The 16,987-nt window shown below is 40.6% G+C and overlaps 1 protein-coding gene across 6 annotated transcripts in view; it reads right to left on the bottom strand.

Annotated features, from left to right (window-relative positions):
• Nucleotides 1-2,016, bottom strand: part of APLP2 (amyloid beta precursor like protein 2) — a 45,504-nt gene extending 43,488 nt beyond the window's left edge. For 3 of the 6 annotated variants that reach the window (XM_030464877.1, XM_030464878.1, XM_030464879.1), the window contains exon 1: nucleotides 1,839-1,962. In XM_030464877.1, the coding sequence (XP_030320737.1) occupies nucleotides 1,839-1,919 (81 nt within the window). In that variant the 5' untranslated portion in view covers nucleotides 1,920-1,962. Of the gene's footprint in view, nucleotides 1-1,838 lie in introns of all 6 variants that reach the window. The other 3 variants (XM_030464876.1, XM_030464880.1, XM_030464881.1) reach the window with 3 other exon arrangements.
• Between the last annotated feature and the right edge of the window lie 14,971 nt (nucleotides 2,017-16,987).

Below are 16,987 nucleotides of genomic sequence, written 5' to 3'. Positions count from 1 at the left end.
CAGAGCCACCCAATTTGTCTCAGCTATGACAGAGGAAGAGACCTCCAGCTGGAAAAGCTTCCAAACAGGTGCCAGGGCTCAGGTTTAACAGGGCCACCCTGTCCCCTGCCATCATCTTGCCAACATAACCTCATCTTGGCATCAACCAGACCCTACAGAGTATGAAGTTCTCCTTCATGCAAGATAAAACCTCCCCACAATTTTTTATTTTTTTTCCGGAGCCATTCATCACCACTTCCCATTGATTTATGGAAATTTAAGAGAAGAGCTGATCCAAAGCAGGTGAAATACAATTCCTCAACAGCAGCTGAAGTCCCTGACTGGGCTGATTTCACACAAGGCATCATGAAGAGCTGTGCTGATTGCCAGTCAGCAACTACCACCAGCTCAGAGCTTCAGGTTTTTGCATGGCACTGAAGGAGATCTTCTGCTTCACCAAGCTCTTTAAATCCTCCTTCAATTCCCCAGCAAACCACCCCATCGAGCCAAGCCACAAACATGTTCATCCATCCCCCAAATATCCAACAACCTCCCCAGACAGACAGAACCCAGGAGTGGCTTATTAGTTGTGTGCCATGTTTCAAGCCCAGTGTGTACTTTGTTCTTGAAGGTTATAGTGGGAAGTTTAAGTCGACAAGAATATTTTTCCCCCCTTCTCCATCTCTGTTCAGTAGCTGGATTACACCAAGCTGCTGTTTTGTGGGGCTGTTTTCTTGAGCTTCAACAAGCTCTTTAAATTCTTCTTCAATTCCCCTGCAAACTGCCCCATCAAGCCAAGCCACAAACATGTTCATCCATCCCCCAAATAGCCCACAACCTCCCCCAGACAGACAGAACCCAGGAGTGGATTATTAAACCATTTGTGTGCCATGTTTCAAGCTTGGTGTGTACTTTGCTCTAAAAGGTTTTAGTGGGAAGTTTTTAAGTCGAGAAGAAATTTCCCCCCCTCTCCATCTCGTTTCAGTAGCTGGATTACACCAAGTTGTTGGGTTTTGGGGTAAAGTTAAAATTACCCACCTCTATGTTTCAGATCTGAAGGTATCAATGTAATGAAGGCTCATACATGCACATATATATAAATATCCATATATGACTTAGTGCATCTAATCTATTTTTCTATTATATTCACACCCTTTGCACTTGGCCCCAGCATCCCTCTGAAAGAGAGGGTAACAGTACCAAACGGATGGCTTTAACCGAGGCTTTTTATTTTTTCTCGAGCAAATTGCCCTTTAATACTCTTCTAAGCTTCTAGACCAATCTGAAGCTCCCAGCTCTTGCTCCTGTGCCAAGAATGCAGAGGTCACTGCTCAAGAAAACACCCAAAACCCCCCACATCCCCGCGAAATAATCCACGCGATCCCTGCCCTGATTACGAGACCCGCGGGGTCTGCCTGGAATCTTTTTTTTTTTATCGTTAAAAAACGACGAAAAAGACAAAAAGGGGGGGAAAACACCCCAGCTCCTCCCCGCCCACTATTCCAAGGTCTGGTAGGGTATAGTGGAGCTCCAGGTGCCTCCTCGCAAACCCTTCCAGAACCTCTCTTATCTCCGCAGCCCGGCCTCGGGCTGACCCCACCGATAACGCGCCCAACCCCGACAGCTCAACCCCCCTCCCTTTGAAGGCTTGGAAACTCCCGAATAAAATGGCGAAAAGTCCCATCTCGGAGCCCGCCAGACAATGCCCGGCAACCTCCACCCCGCCGGGCGGTACCGGCTGCCCCCAGGGGGAGGAAGGGAGGGGAGTGGGGGGGTGAGCCGCACCCGCCTCCTGAGGAGAAAAGCGGCTCCGAGTGGCTCCCGCAGCCACCCGCGGGAAGCTCCGGCTTTTAACTCACCTCGATGTAGCCGCCGAGCGTGGCGGCGGGGCCGGAGAGCGCCAGGAGGAGCAGGAGGGGGAAGTGCAGAGCAGAGCCCATGGCAGCGACCGCCACCGCCGCCGCCCAAGCGCTGACTGCGGCCGCGCTCCCCCTTCAGGAGCCGCCTGGCCAAGCCCCGCCCCTCCCCTCCGGCACTGATCAATCGGAGGAAAGAACGGCGGTGACGTCACGCAGCCCCCGGGCGAGCAGCCAATCGCCGCGCCGCTAAGGGAAGCCCCTCCTTCCCCCGTCCCGTGAGAGGAGGGACGTTTGAGGAAGCCACGCCCACTTCTTTCACTGACAGCCAATAGGAGGCGGCGAAAGGCGGGAAGCCCCGCCCACCGGGGGCGCGAGCGCGTTCCTCCGCCCCGTCGGGCAATGGCGGCGGGGTCTGAGGCGGAGGAAGCGCCCGAGGGGAGTGCGGGCCGGGAGAGGCCTCCGGGGGACTTTTCTCCCCTCTTTTGAGAGAAATTAACCATCTACTTCAGTCTCTTTGCAGCGGAAGGCGGTATGGCCGTGGGCGGCAGGGAAATCTGGGCACTCAAAGCCCTCTGGCTTCGTTGCTGCTACCCCGCTGGGAGGAGGGGGCTCCTGGGGTCGTAAAAGGCAAATGAGGGCGTTTCCTCCTTTAAAAAGAAAACATTGAGGTTTCCTACTCTAAAAGAAAACCATCTCCATATCTGATCATCGTTTCTTAAAACCCTCGGGCCGTGGTGCTGCCCGCAATCCCTGAGCCCTTTGGTTTTGTAATTAAACCCAAGAAGAGTTGTGCTGCTTCGTGCTATTTTTTTTAAATTTTATTATTATTTTTACTCAAAAGACAGTGAGTGGGCAATAATTATTGTCTCGTCTTGCCAGCAATGCTCACCAGGCTGTACATAGAAGAGATTCTGCATTCTCCCATGTTCCTGGCTTTAAAAGTGCCATTCATGCTGCTGCAATTTCACCCTTTTGCTTAAAAAAACAATAAAAATAAAAAAAATCAGTCCTTCAGGATCAAGCAGAACCATCAAGCATCAGTACTAAATATTTATTGTCCCTTTTAAATGTTTTATGTTTCCCAATGAGAACGGGCTCCAATCCATGCCCACCTTGAACACCACTGAAGCTCCCAGTGGTCTCAGTGGCAAAAACCTTTAAAAATCCAACATTACCTGATGTATTTTAGACTTCTGAGGTTGTTTTAAGCAGTAACAATCCCTAGACCCATGAGAATGATGTCAGAAAAAAAGTGTATCCTGTAGATTCTCTACATTCCCTCCCAGTTCTGTGTGACAATACCTAAGGTGCTTAATACAGGAAAAAAAGATTTTTTTTTGTACAAAATGTTGTACAGTTATAAAACATTTCCATTCTCAACTTCCATATTCTGGAGTGTCCCTTACAAGTATTATTTTCTGAAATGGCTGCAGGGAAAATTGCTGAAATGTTGCAGATGGGGGTAAATCTGTACCATAGATCAATAAGCAGCCTGATTTTTAATTAAAACAACTGACTGGTCCACTAGTCACTTGTTATAGTTTCTTTTTTATATTATTTCTAAACCCTTAAATGTCCTTTACTGCAGTCTTCTGGCATATAACCTTTTATTTTTAGCTTGGCCAAATTTGGTTGGAAAATGAAATGCACAAGTGTCTTGAAAATGGATCCATTTTAATGAAAATATTTTATTGTTTGATATGAACACATGAGTAAGTAACAGGACACTGTAAGTTAAGTGCTTCCTTTCTCTTTAAAAGAGGGTGGTTTGTTTCTCCCAGGCCAAACTGTACAAACTCTTTAAAAAAATCTTTTGATAGAGGCTTTCATTTGAGGCTGAATTTATAGAGCATTTAAAGTGCTCTATCTATTAATACGCTTTTAATATTTACATGTTCACCACCCCTCTGTCAGCAAACACATTTAGAGGGTGGGGGAAAAGCTGCCAAAGAAAAAGAGATTGTTAATTTGGGGGGTCTGAGGGATTGATTTTTGGGCTGCACCTTCCTGAGTGCAGACACCTGACTGACTGTGCAGTATTTTTCCTGAGACACAACAGTGTTATCCCCCTCCTCCTCCTGAAAAGCAGTTTTCACCTGGTGAATTCTGGGGGAAGTTTCCCAGGACCTCAGCTGCATTCTCACCTCCAGTGACACAGCAGATACACCAGAGTGTAAACCCTGCCATCAGGGAGCTTCAAAAAGCCAGCCAGACCCATCAGGCCTTGATTCACCACCTAAAAAGCAAGCAAGAAATTAAAAGTTAAAAGATTCCCCTTGATAGAGAGATCAGCCCCCCCCTAGGAAATGTTCCCAGGAAAGAACTGAGCCACCAGATCTTTCTTCTTTCCTCAGGGTTCCTTCAAAGGGCAAGTGAATTCCTGGGGCAGGGAGATGGGAGACAGACTCCAACAAAATGCAAATGGGATTCTGGCAGCTGAAAATAGCCCAAGACTTTGAGCAGGGCCAGGCTGGGGAGGTAACTGCTTTCAGATGAGTCTTGTCACCAGGGAACAGCAGGTTCTGCTGCTGCAAGTCTGCTGACACTTGGTTAATTGACCATGTAGATGTATTCCAGATAAAAAACCTGGGAGTTATCTGTTGCCTGGGACACCAGGATTGCTTTGAATGAATGCTCCAGCATTCCCCAGAACACCTTTCCCTCTGTAAACCCTGTTAGGCAGGTGGCAGCTCCCATTTTATTCCCTAAAGGGCTTTTAGTGGCCTTTTCCCAGAACATTTCCACTGAGGAAACACTGAGAATCTCCTCCTCACCTTCTGAGGAAGCATTTCAAGGGAACAGCTCTGCTTAGTTATCACCTGCAGGACCACAGCCCTGTAAACAGAAAAAAAAGTGTATTTACAATTGCAAAAATGTAGCCCAAAAGGGGAATGTTAAAGTGCTGATAAAAAGGGCAAACAGAACTCAGGAAGGAATGTGTCTGGGACCAGTTAAGTCACTGGGAGTAGCAACTGGTGTGCTGAGAGCCTGCCATTTCCTAGAGAATGAGCTCACACAAGTCTGTAAGTCTTTGAATATTCCCACCAGTCTCAATCTCCCCAAATGAAAGCCTAAAATTGATCTACCCTGTGAACAGTAATGTTATGCAGCTCTTTTAATTAAAAAAAACACTTGATTGAAGATTTAAATGGCAGATCATCTCATTTGTCCAAGCTCTCTCTGACAGCTTTGTGCAAGGGAGAGGTTGCAGAGGTAAAAGCTGAGTCAGCCTGGGGTTTAGGAGGCAGAATGCAGACTGAATTCTGAAAATGAATACAGCAGTTGGTGTGCCTGAGGAAAGAGAACTGCTTATTTGGGCAAGATTCAGAATTAGAAGAAATACTAAAAGGGACTTCTAGAAAAATACAATGTCCAACTTGCATGAATTATCTGCAGCAACTCATCAATAGCCCCACTGTGCTTAGCACAGGAAAACAAAGCTTTATGAGTGGCAAAAAGCAATGTAAAACTTGAAACTTTATCCAACATCCATCTAGTAAGTGCCTTTGGAAAATAATACTGCTCCAAAACCCCTCAAAATAATACCAGGAAGTTGCCAGCCTGCTCTAGAATTGGAGATATTTGGCTGCAAAATTCCTTTGTGGAAGTCTGGGGGTTCTTGCAGCTTTGCACCTCAGTTTTGGGTGAAACACATCAGCACAGAAAAGGTGACAATGTGTTGGGAAGTGAAAAATACACCAATCAAGGATGCTTGAGGCTACAACCAGAGTGTGGCTGCTACAGGAAGCCACTTCTCCTTCAATACATTGCACATGGACCATAGCATCCCAAAAAATGTGCTATTTCCATGACACTTCATTTTCTAGATGGAGAGCAAAACCAATGAGCACAGTGAACTGAACAATTTAATCTGGAGAGGAAGGCTACCCAAGGAAAAAAGCAGTGTCTGCAAGATAAAAGCAATCACTTCTGGAATAGGTTTGCATGCCTGCTGGATTCACTATCCAGGAAAAGAAATAGCCTCTAATATATAATTCAAGAGAGTAATGAGCCCACACTCAGATTTAGGCTTCCAAATGAAAAAAATAGAACAGAGCCCAGCCACCTTTTTTAGCTAACAATCAGCTTCCAGAATGTGCAGAGTGGATATTTATGCTGCTGAATTTCTCTCCCCAGAGGGATCCAAGGCTTTGGGCACTAGCAGCAGCTCAAGGCAGAAGGATGCCCTGATGCTTTCTCAAAGCAAACACTTAACCTGATTTTAAACAAAAATCCAGGGGGGGCAGAGGTCTAGAACTAAAGTCAAGACCCCCACAGGAGGGAGGAATTGCAGTATTTTAGTACCTTCTCATCCTCTTGCTTTGTAGTCTCTTCCTGCACTGGGTTGAAGCCATCCTGACCTCTTTTATCCCTTCAAGGCCACCTTTGGATGGAACTGTCATTTCATCCCTGAAGATGGCAGGAGCAGGAGTGTCAAAGCAACCCATCCATGCTTCCAGAAGCTGAGCAGTGCACTTGGTGTTAGGGAAGCCATATGAGATCTTAAAGAGAAAAAAAAACACAATTAAAAAATAATCCAACACCAACTGAGTATATTTTCCACAGATATTGGCTGAGATTTCTCCTGTTGTCCTTGGACAATGTTTCTTTCCTCTCCCCTTGTCTGCCTGCCAGTCTCCCTCAGACAGTCTCATTTCAGCAGTGTGAAAGGTTGTTAATTTTATAGAGGTCTTTCATGAAAGAGGAAAATTCAAATAGGTTATAATTAGCTGCAGTTCCCCAGAAGTCAGAATTATTGGGGCTTTTATATTAGATCTGAATTTGTCCTACAAATGCGTGTGTCAAATATTACAGGAGGATGATGAATGATCTCACAGAATGGAAGGATTAAGCACTGATGCAGGAGGGTTGCTCAAGAGGAACAAATTTAACTTTTTTCCACCCATCATTTATTTCTGTCCCCTTCTTGTAAAAGAAACCTGAAATTTAAAATAAAAATGGCAAGCCAAAGAGATCCAATTCAGTGCTCACTGGTGGGCTGCAAACCAAATCATCCTAACAAATGCCATGGGAATGAACAATACCAAATATCAAAACCTCCAGACTTGTCCTGCTGAATAACCAGAGAATCACCAAGCTGTGCCTCTGCAGAGAGATGGAATTCAGCAAGGAAAATTCTCTGCACTCAGCTGTGATTCAGTGCCATCAGGCAGAGGAATAACCTGTGCTGACAAGCTCTGCCAGGGCACCCTGCACTCACCTTTTGGTCCCCCCCCTCCTTGTTTGTGCAGTTACTTAGTTTGCAGGCACCAGGGTGTGTTCAGGGCATGGGAACAGACAAGCAGGGATTTGGGAATGTCTGAGACACGTGTCCTGTCTGAGCCTGGGAACTGCTTCAGCCCTGCAACTGGGGTTTTCCATCAGCTGGGTGATGCTTGGGAATGATGCTGCTTCTGCTGCACCCACCTCCATGCCAACTGACTCCACCAAAACCCCCTCCTTCCTCACTTTAATTTCATAGTAGTTTGCATCAATATTTAAATAAGCATGAAAGGTACATTTCCTGTTACAATCACCATGAGAAACCTCCTGACTCCCAATCCTTCCTCTTAGGTCAACACAGGGATATTTATTTTAGCTTCTTGCAATGCACACCCTGGAGAGAAGGGAGTGGTGGGGCTGCAGCTTGGCCACCAAAGCAGTGGCATTCTGGAATTCAGATTTGTAGACCTCACTCTACCATTTTTTGTTTTCAAAATGCTCCAAATACAGACAGTGCTCTCGAATACTCTTTCTAAACTTATTTCAGAGGGTGGCTTCATCTTCTGCACTGGCTCTTTCATAGCCTTTGAAGCATCCAGTTCTTTGAAGGAGCACAAGAAAATGAGAAGTAGCAACAGTACTTCTGCAGCTATCAAGCTCCTAAGGCAGCAAGAAGTCTGAATTTCTCCTGGTGATAAGAAATACCCTTGTTTGAAGTCTGGTTCAGTTGAATAAAGCAAGAGGCAGCTGGGAGGAACTGGGATATGAGTAGAGGATGAGTCCCCATGTCTCCAAGGGAAGGAGTGGATCTCCTACAACTTCCAACCCGTGGCCTAAGGGAGAGAACAGCCCCTCCATCCCCCTCCTGAGTCAGACTGAATCCCAGGAGTTTTTAACAAACCCCTTATCACTTCTCCTGTAACTTTCCAATTGTCTTTCCCCATGTCTTGCAAAGGGACAAATTAAAAATCACCTTTTTTCTTTTTTTTTTTCTTTTTTTTTTTTTTTTAACTCTTCTTTTGTCCTGACATACAAAGAGAAAAAAAAAAACCTGAGCTCAGGCCACCTGGGGTTGCCAAAGGTTGAAGGTCCTGTTTTTCCCCCCTCAACAATCAGGGTGTTTTGCAGGAGAGCTTCAAATATTCTGCATAAAATGCATATTCTGCATTTTATGAAGCAAACAGCAAAGCTTCTTCCAAGACTTTTCCTGCCTTGTCTCAGTCATTTGGTTGACTCCCTAAGGTCTCTACAGAGATGTAGCTCATTGGCTAAGTTACATAAAAGGAGTCTTAAGTGGAGCACTCTGTTGAGGTTTGAGTTTTCCCTTTAAAATGCAAATGGATGGCAGTTAATTCCCTTTTGGGATTTAAGAGCTGAATTTAAAATGGGAAATGATGATACAAAAATATACTTCAGAAAGCATGGCAGTAAGTGTAACATTTGCCACCTGAATACAGATTTGGGCAGCCAGACATCTCCAGTTAGTTGCATTTTATCACTTTTCCTCAGAACTGCTTTTTGCCTAAATTTTTCCTCCACGTTACCTGGTGCAGTCTCAGTGGACTAAAACAAAAGGAAGATTTGTCCATGTCCTCTATTTTTTAAAATCTCATAGATCAGCACATTTAAATATGTCAATATTCTGTCAGATATTATAAACATCTCCTTCTTCTCTATCACATTTCAAGAGGAATATCTTCTATCTTACTTTCTTCTGCATAACTAACAGTTTGCTTTTAAAAGGGGAGGGAGAATGAGCATATATAATTAAGTCCTTAGATCAATTAATGCTTAAACCCATCCATATGCATGTGCACAGCCAGACACTGATGCAGCCCTGCCTGGACCTGGGGGATGTGAAGTGCTCTAATCCACATTGAAAATTCAGAGTGCTCCACCCCTTGTAGGATCAGGCCTCAAGTAACCCAACTGGATCCCTTCTATTTGCCTTTTTCTCCTGGAAAATCTACCTTTCCATAACCCTGCTGAGGAATTCATTCCTCAGCACACAGACACTGGCACAAAACCCAGCTTGAGTAAACCAGCAAATGATGAACCCACATCAGACCTGTCTGAACCCCCCCAGAGATCAGATCTCTGAAAGGCAGCAGCAAATTTTCTGAGTTTAGAAGGGCCTAACCCTGTCATTAAAAGAGAAAATATTTGTTTGTTATTTGCTTTAGAACCCCAAGCCAGGTACCCCCTGGCCAACTCTACCTGCTGATCCAGCAGGGTCAGCATTAGATACCTACAGCATCTCAAAAAATGGAAAACCAACCAATTCCACCAGTTTTACTTCAGGTTTTTCCTCTGCAGATCAGAATACATTAAATATTCAAACTTTGCCCTTCCTTTGTTCCCATGTTTTTCTGCAAATTCCATGCTGGCCAAGTCCTCCAAGCTCTGTTCTCTAATTTTTTTTTTTTTTTTTTTGGTTCCAGACTGACTTCAATCAAACCCCAGATCTAAAAGTCCCCATCCAGCCAACAAAGAACCTATTTCAGGATGTTAAATTTGAGAAGTCACAACAAGGGCTGTGATAAAACTGTGATATCACTGACAAAGGACCATGACTTCATTGTGAAGGAAAACAGCATCTGGCACAGGGCAGGAAATAATTTCCCCATAAAAAGGCTCCAACAACTCCAGCAGTGAAAAATAAGAAGTGAATAAGTTGAGGGCTACATAAGCTGCTCTTTTCATTAAAGTTTCTCGCATTGTGAAAATGATTCTTGAAAGTAAGGGAAGGAAAAATACCAGAGGTGGGTTTTTTTTTCTTTTTCCTGCCTTTGACTCTTGCCAACAGCTTTTCAACAATTGTGTGATTCACTATTGAGTATTCCACAGTGACAGAAGCCTGGGCTCTGTACAGCACAGGGCTCTTTCATTCATTTTTTATTTTGTATTTATGTTCCCAACCAACATGTCAGCTGTTATAGAAAACCTGGTGAAAGACTGCAAGAGGAGATAAACCCCCAGCAGGTGCTACAAATCCTGAATTGGGCTAAATTGCACCTTTGATGTGGTTTTGTTGTGTTAAATGTAGTGATATTCTGTAAAATATTCTGTCTACTTTCAGCAGATATAAGAAAAGTGGGAAGGGACAAATGTGGGAAGGAACAAAAGAGGAAAAAAGGTAAAAAAACCCCAAAAAACAGGCATTACCAGCAGGCTTCCTGCTGCAGGGAATTGGTGAGGAATGGGCAGAAGAGAACCAGGCTCAGGAATTTATTACACCCATGAACACAGGAGGAAACATTTCATGACAACCTTTTAAGGAGGACCACAAGGGTGTGAAGTGGCTCTGTTGATCAAAATTACTCCAAATTTGTTTTAAGAAATGTCCTTGCTGTTGCTGTGGTTCCTTATTGTTATGAGCAAATTTCAGAGCATTTCTGGTTAAATTCTGGGATCCTTTGATACAACTTAAAGCCCAGATCTCACTGGAGTTCCCACTGCTAAAATGGGTAAGTTTTAAAGATAAAAAATGGATTTTGGAACCCTTGCAACAAATCTCCAGAAGAGTCCCTGTGAATTTCAGGCAGAGCAAAGCTGCCCCAGGACACAGAAGCACTCAGGGCAGGAACTGCAGCAGAATATTTTATTGTGAGCTGCAGCGTCATGCTCAGGTGAGCAAATCCTGAATTTTTCCACTGTGTGCAAGCTGAGGGCACCAGAGGTCAAAGCAACAGCTGAACAATTCTGTAATAACAGAGAAATGCTAAGTACTGTCAGAACTGGGTTTGAAAGAACCCTCTGACTGTGTAAATCTGCTGCTTTGAAATTAAAAAAAAAAAAACAAAAAAACACCTCTGTTTTGGGTTGAGCTGCCCAGGTGCACACTTGGAATTCCTAACATGTGGGAGCACCTGAATAACATCACATGAGCTTTGGCAATGAGGATTATTTCCTACAAGAAAGATGAAAAAAAAAATAAATAAAATGAGAGCAGCTCCAAACAATGGGGTTCTGCTTTGTGCAAGAAAAGATTGTGGGGAAGCAGAGTGACACTTCATTTTGTTGAAGCCTCCAGTACCTGCATCCCTCCTCCTGTGTCATTTGTCTGAAGCCCAGCAGAGAATCTGCCAGAATTCCCTGCTCTGAGCTGCAAATTTTCATGTTTTCTCTGGGTGGCTGGCAGCAGGAGTTTGTCATTTGCAGCCATCTGCAGCAGGGCAGGGGCTACAGCTCCAATCTTCAAGGCTGCCTGGGATGATCCCATTTCCTTTGTGTCAGCTTCAGAACTCCCTGACAAATCCTTGCTGTACGCTCCCTCCATTTGATGTCTGCTGCTCTCCTCAGACCCTCAGCTCAAACCTTTTCAGGGATCTGCAGGTGGAACACACCTTTCAAACCCTGTTTTAGTGTCCAAGCATCTTGCAAACTAAGATTTAACTGTTTTAACCTCATCAGGCACTCAACATTCCTCTCCCCCCAAGCCACCCATCCTCCTGAGGGACACGTGCAAAGAACCACCCTAAAAATATTCTGGAGTCAATCCCCAAGGAGATCTGAAAGGCCTGAGTCCCACTGCAAGGAGCTGCTCTTTGCTGGGGGGTCAGGGATCCCAACAGGACACACCCTCTCCCAAAATATTGGTTACACCACCCCCATTGCAAGTGTTTCCCATACCACTTACCAGGAAAAGAGTCCTGCTGAGCAGAATCCAGCAGTGTTTTTCTCCTCTGAAATGTAACTTTGTAATTGCTGTGATAATAAAGAAGAAAAAAAATTAAAGATATAGTAGGGCTTAAACCTCAGGAAAAATAGAAGTGGCTAAAGCATGCAACCTCCTCCAAAATTTGGGTGTTTTTTTTTTTTAACCAGCCCCACAGACAACAGAACAAAGTAAACCTTATACCAAAAATCAGAGATAAAAAACCCCAACCTTCCTTTTCCTGAGCTCAGAGCTACTGTAGAGACAAAGATTTATCTCCCAGGAACCAAGAGATGACCCAAAAGATGAAAGGAAAAATATTCAGGTACCTTCCTGATGCTGAGCAGCTTCACCTGGATTCTAATAGTTTTTCCTCCATCCTCCCTTGGTTTTCATTTTTCTGTAAATATCAGAGTTCCCTCATTCTTCTGAAACTCTTTCATCACCTGAATTTTTGCCTAACCCTGACTAGCATTTCCAGATAAATCTGAATTATTTTGTTCAGCTGCTGGAGTTACCAGTTGAGGACTTTTATAAATTGGGATACCCAGGCTTCTAGAGAACAACCAAACTTCTTAGGGGAAGTTTTTTTTTTCCCCTTTAGAAGTCAGTAATTGTTTGTAAAGCTGCTTTGGATAATGCATCAAGTCAGAGAAAAGCTTTTAAAAGCCCTATTCCAGCAGAGGGACTAGGGAGGGACATAGGAGAGTAAAGAACCTCTTATACAGGAAGAGAGGGAAGAAATGTGGTTTATTAATTATTATTATTATTATTATATTTAATATAATAGATATTGATAGGTTTAATATAATATATATTATATTATAATATATAATAATATATAATATATAATAATATATATTATATTATTATTATTTATTATTATGTGGTTTATTTAGCCTAAAAAATGAAAGAAAAAAAAAACCTCCAGAGAAAAAGCTCCTTACTTAAATTACATTAAAATAAATGACATAAAAATGTTGGCAGACGAACAAATAAGTAAGAAGGGGCCTTGGAGAAAACCCTTGACTTCTCAGTGATGGTTTAATTTTGTGTTCAAAGCTGCAAAAACACAAGGTCCCCTTTTTCCTGCCAGAAATCTTAGGTTCTGAGTTTTAATGTAGAGGATTTGGTGGCTTGGACCCTCCCTGGCAGATCCTACATTTATAGACTGGTAACAATTTTTATACTTCTTAATTATGGGGCGGGAGGAAGCATGGCTGATGGATCCAAATCTCTTGGTTCAGACTGAAAAATAATCCTGATTTTTACCAGCTAGGGGGTGGACTTTCTGCTGTTCTTTAAGGGCTGAGCAAACATGGGGCTGGCATAGAAAAATCAGATAATAAGTATCATTTTATTTTAAAATGTGACTGCTCTTTAAACATATCATACCTTATCACTGAATTTATTTTTTATTTTTTGGCCTCTTCCTTATCTATTACATTTATCCACAATATCTGAAGGTCTTTTTTTTTTCCTGTTCATCATTTTCTGGAAAAAAAACCTATGTATTAAGTCCTTTCTCAGACATAGAAACTTGTTTAAACTTTAAAATCCTGATAATCATGATGCTTTTTAAAGGCTTCACCATGCTGCCTAGTGTAGTGAAATGAGGCAACCAGGTGCCACTAATTGCCAGGAAGTGGCATGAGCTTGTGTCAAGCCCACCTGTGCCTGATCAGGGCGGGCCCCCACTGCCATGAGCAGGACCAGGGGGCCAATAAAAGGTGAGGCCTGAGTCACAGACTCAGCTCAGTCCTGAGCTAGCCAGCAGAGAGGTCAGCTGCTCTTGGAGCAATTATTAATTGGGAAGGAATTAATCAGTAATCATTAATCATAAAATTCTTCTCTTCCCAGAGAAGAAAGGGAGGGAATAACCAAAAAGTCTTCTGGGTGAAGAAGAGGTTGGATGAGCCACATCCAGGGTGGATTTCTGGGAAATACTCCAATAACTAACAAAATTTAACAAAATTTAACAAGCTCTGCTGTATGGACCTTCCTGCATCACCCACACCCCTCAGGTGGGGCTCCCCCACTCCATCTGTGCACAAGAAGGAAAATTATGTTTTTTTGTTTTGTTTTTTTTTCAGCCTGGCAAACAGGAGGATTCTATCCAAACTTGAGCAACTTGCAACTGTCTGGGGTGATTTTTATTTTCTCCTCCAAACAAAGATCTCCAGAAATCCCCAGCAGGAGCTTGAATAAAAATTGGTTTTTATTTTTGGCAAAAGTTTTTTTTAATTATTTTTAAATTTTATTTTATTTTTAGTTTTTGTTTTATTAATAATTTTATTTTTAAAATAAAAACAATTTTATTAATAAAATACAAAAACTATATTTATATAAATAATAATTTGTAAAATAAAAATATAATAAAAAATAACATAAAAATAAAATAATCTACATTTATATAAATTATAATTTATAAAAATAAAATATAATAAAATAAACTAATAACTTAATAAAATAAAAATAAAAATAATTTACATTTATATAACTTATAATTTATTAAAAATAAAATATAAAATAAATCAATAAATTAATAGAATAATAAAATAATTTACATTTATATAAATTATAATTTATAAAAATATAAAAAAAATAAATTATAAAAATAATTTATACAAATATAATAAAATAAATTAATAAAATAAAATAATTTATATTTATATAAAAATTAATTTTTAATTTAATTTTTAAAATTTTATTAATTTATAATTTTTTATTTTATATTATTTCTTTTTGAAAGCTCTTTATTTTTGGCCAAGCCTTTCTCCTAGCAGGTGTCTGTGCAGCCTGTCCCTGTCCCTTCCTCCTCCCTGGCACACTTTGCCTCCAGAGCTGTTCCCAGCTTTCCCTTCAGACCTGATGCCCCTGGCACCAAACCCACAGGAAACACGAAGGGGATGGGGCTGGGAGTATGAATTTTTTTCTCAGTTATTGTTCCCCTGCATTTTTATCCCTGGTTTTGTCTCTGTCCCACATGAAGCCAGTTAACCCTGCCTTGCTCTGACTCCTCTCCCAACCTCCCCCTCGTCCTACAGGCTCTGGGCAGGACTTTTTCATTGAAAATTCTTGGTTTTTTGTTTAATGCTAATTTAGGAGAGCCAGGTCCCAGCTGAGCCCTGGGCTGAGTTTAATTTAGAAATGGAGGCTGAACCCTGGCTCTAGAGGAGCTGGCAGCACTTGAGCATTTTGTTTTTTGGGTTTTTTTCATGTTTTAATCTCTCTGGTACTGGAAATGGGATGGTGGCACAAACACAAAAAGCAAAATCACCCCAAGAGAAGTAGAAAGGAAGAGGAAAAGCTTCTTAGGGGGCTTGGGAGACATCCTAGGAGGCTTTTCCTTTCCATACCTCTTTAATTATAAATATAAATACATGAATAATGAGAAATAAAAATAAGTGAATAATAAAATGAATATAAATCATAAAATGGATATAAATAAATTTATTATAATTTCTATTCTTAGAATATATATTATTATTTTAAATATAATATTAAATATATTATTAAATATATAATATATATTATAATGTTAATATAATTAATATTAATAATGTTAAATTTATTTTATGCATTATAAAATAAAATCTTTTATTAAAAAATTTATAAAAAATAAATATAAATATATAAATATATAAATATAAAAATATAAAAATATAAAATAAATTAATAAAATAAAATATACTTGTTATAAAATAATAAAATTAAAATACTTTATTATAAGAGAAAATATCATTATTATAATTTAAAATATTTTATCATTTTTCCCATACCTCTTTATTTCTTCCTCCCAGCCCTCCTGGAAGCTGCTCCTTTAGGGCACTGTGCTCCAGGTCTGTTTGGAGACTTTGGAAGCTTTTCCAGGTGGAGGGAATGGGTGAGGAGGCTCCAGGGGGTGCTGTGTCCAAGGTATTTCTAAGGAAATGACAAAAAGCAGGGAAGTTTCCAGCTGGAACCTGGAATGGGGGAGGAAAAGGCCCTGAGGGGGAAGATTCCTGAGTGGGAGTTCCCATGGAGGGAGGGATGGAGCTGGGGGAAAAAAAACCTTGGAGTGGGAAGAGGGAAAATGGGGATGAGGGGAGACAGGATCCAAGGTGCAGAAGAGACTGGGAAAGAATGGGAAAAGGGAAATAATGGGAAAAGGAAGGGTTCCAGCACTGCTCCACACCTATGGGACACCAGAGCTATTTTCTGTAGCCTACTGATACAAATATATATATAAAAAAATATATATGTAAAATATATATATTTATATACATAGAAAAATATAAAAATATATATTTATTTCTGATCTTTTTTATTTATATATTTATAACTATAGAGAGAATATATATAAATATATAATAAAATATATTTATAAATATATATAAATTATATTATTATATAAATTATATTATTATATATACTATATATGTATATTTATAATATATTTTTATATATTTATATATTATATATAACATAATATATAATATATATTATATTATATTATATATAAAATATATGTATTATATAATTATTTATACTATATATTATATAATGTATATAAATACAATATATATTATATAAATATAATACATACAAATATATATTATATTTTATTATATATAATATATATATTTATATTTTTCTTTCTCTCTATAGATATAAATATATAAATAAAAAATATCAGAAATAAACAGAAATAAATATATTTATATATATTTTTATATATATACATATAAATACATAAATAAAAAGGATCAGAAATAAATAGAAATAAATAAATTTAAGGCTTCTCTCTGTCTCTCTGAGGCAGCTGGAAAAACTACTTTTTTTAATAAATCTGCTTGTTAAATAAATCTACTTCTTTAATAAATCTACTTTTATAATTAACCTACTTTTTAAATAAATCTACTTAATTTTTACTTAATCTTTACTCACAATCTTAATCTTGCCCCTGAAAAGGCATGGGTCAGGTCACCAGGCAGTGAGTTCTCTCTGCACTCAGCATCACTGCCCCAAGATCTGTCCCTCTCCATCTCCTCCTAGAGCAGAGAAAAGCAGCAGGAATTTTTGATAAAAGCAGTAAATTCATCATGAGGTGAAATTTACCCCTCCTCCACCCCTGGTTTTGGGTTCATTCCTGGCCCCTGGCAGGATCTGCAGCCACCCAGGCTCCTGTGGATCCATTGTGTGCACCCAGGCAGCCCCTGGAGCCTTTTGGGGTGAAAAGGTCCTAAAGGCAGAGGGGGGGGATTTCAGCACCCCCTCCTCCCCCAGG

The sequence above is a fragment of the Calypte anna genome, chromosome 24, assembly GCF_003957555.1.
Source record: "Calypte anna isolate BGI_N300 chromosome 24, bCalAnn1_v1.p, whole genome shotgun sequence".
NCBI classification, from domain to species: Eukaryota; Metazoa; Chordata; class Aves; order Apodiformes; family Trochilidae; genus Calypte; species Calypte anna.
This window is presented reverse-complemented; position numbering and strand designations above follow the sequence as displayed.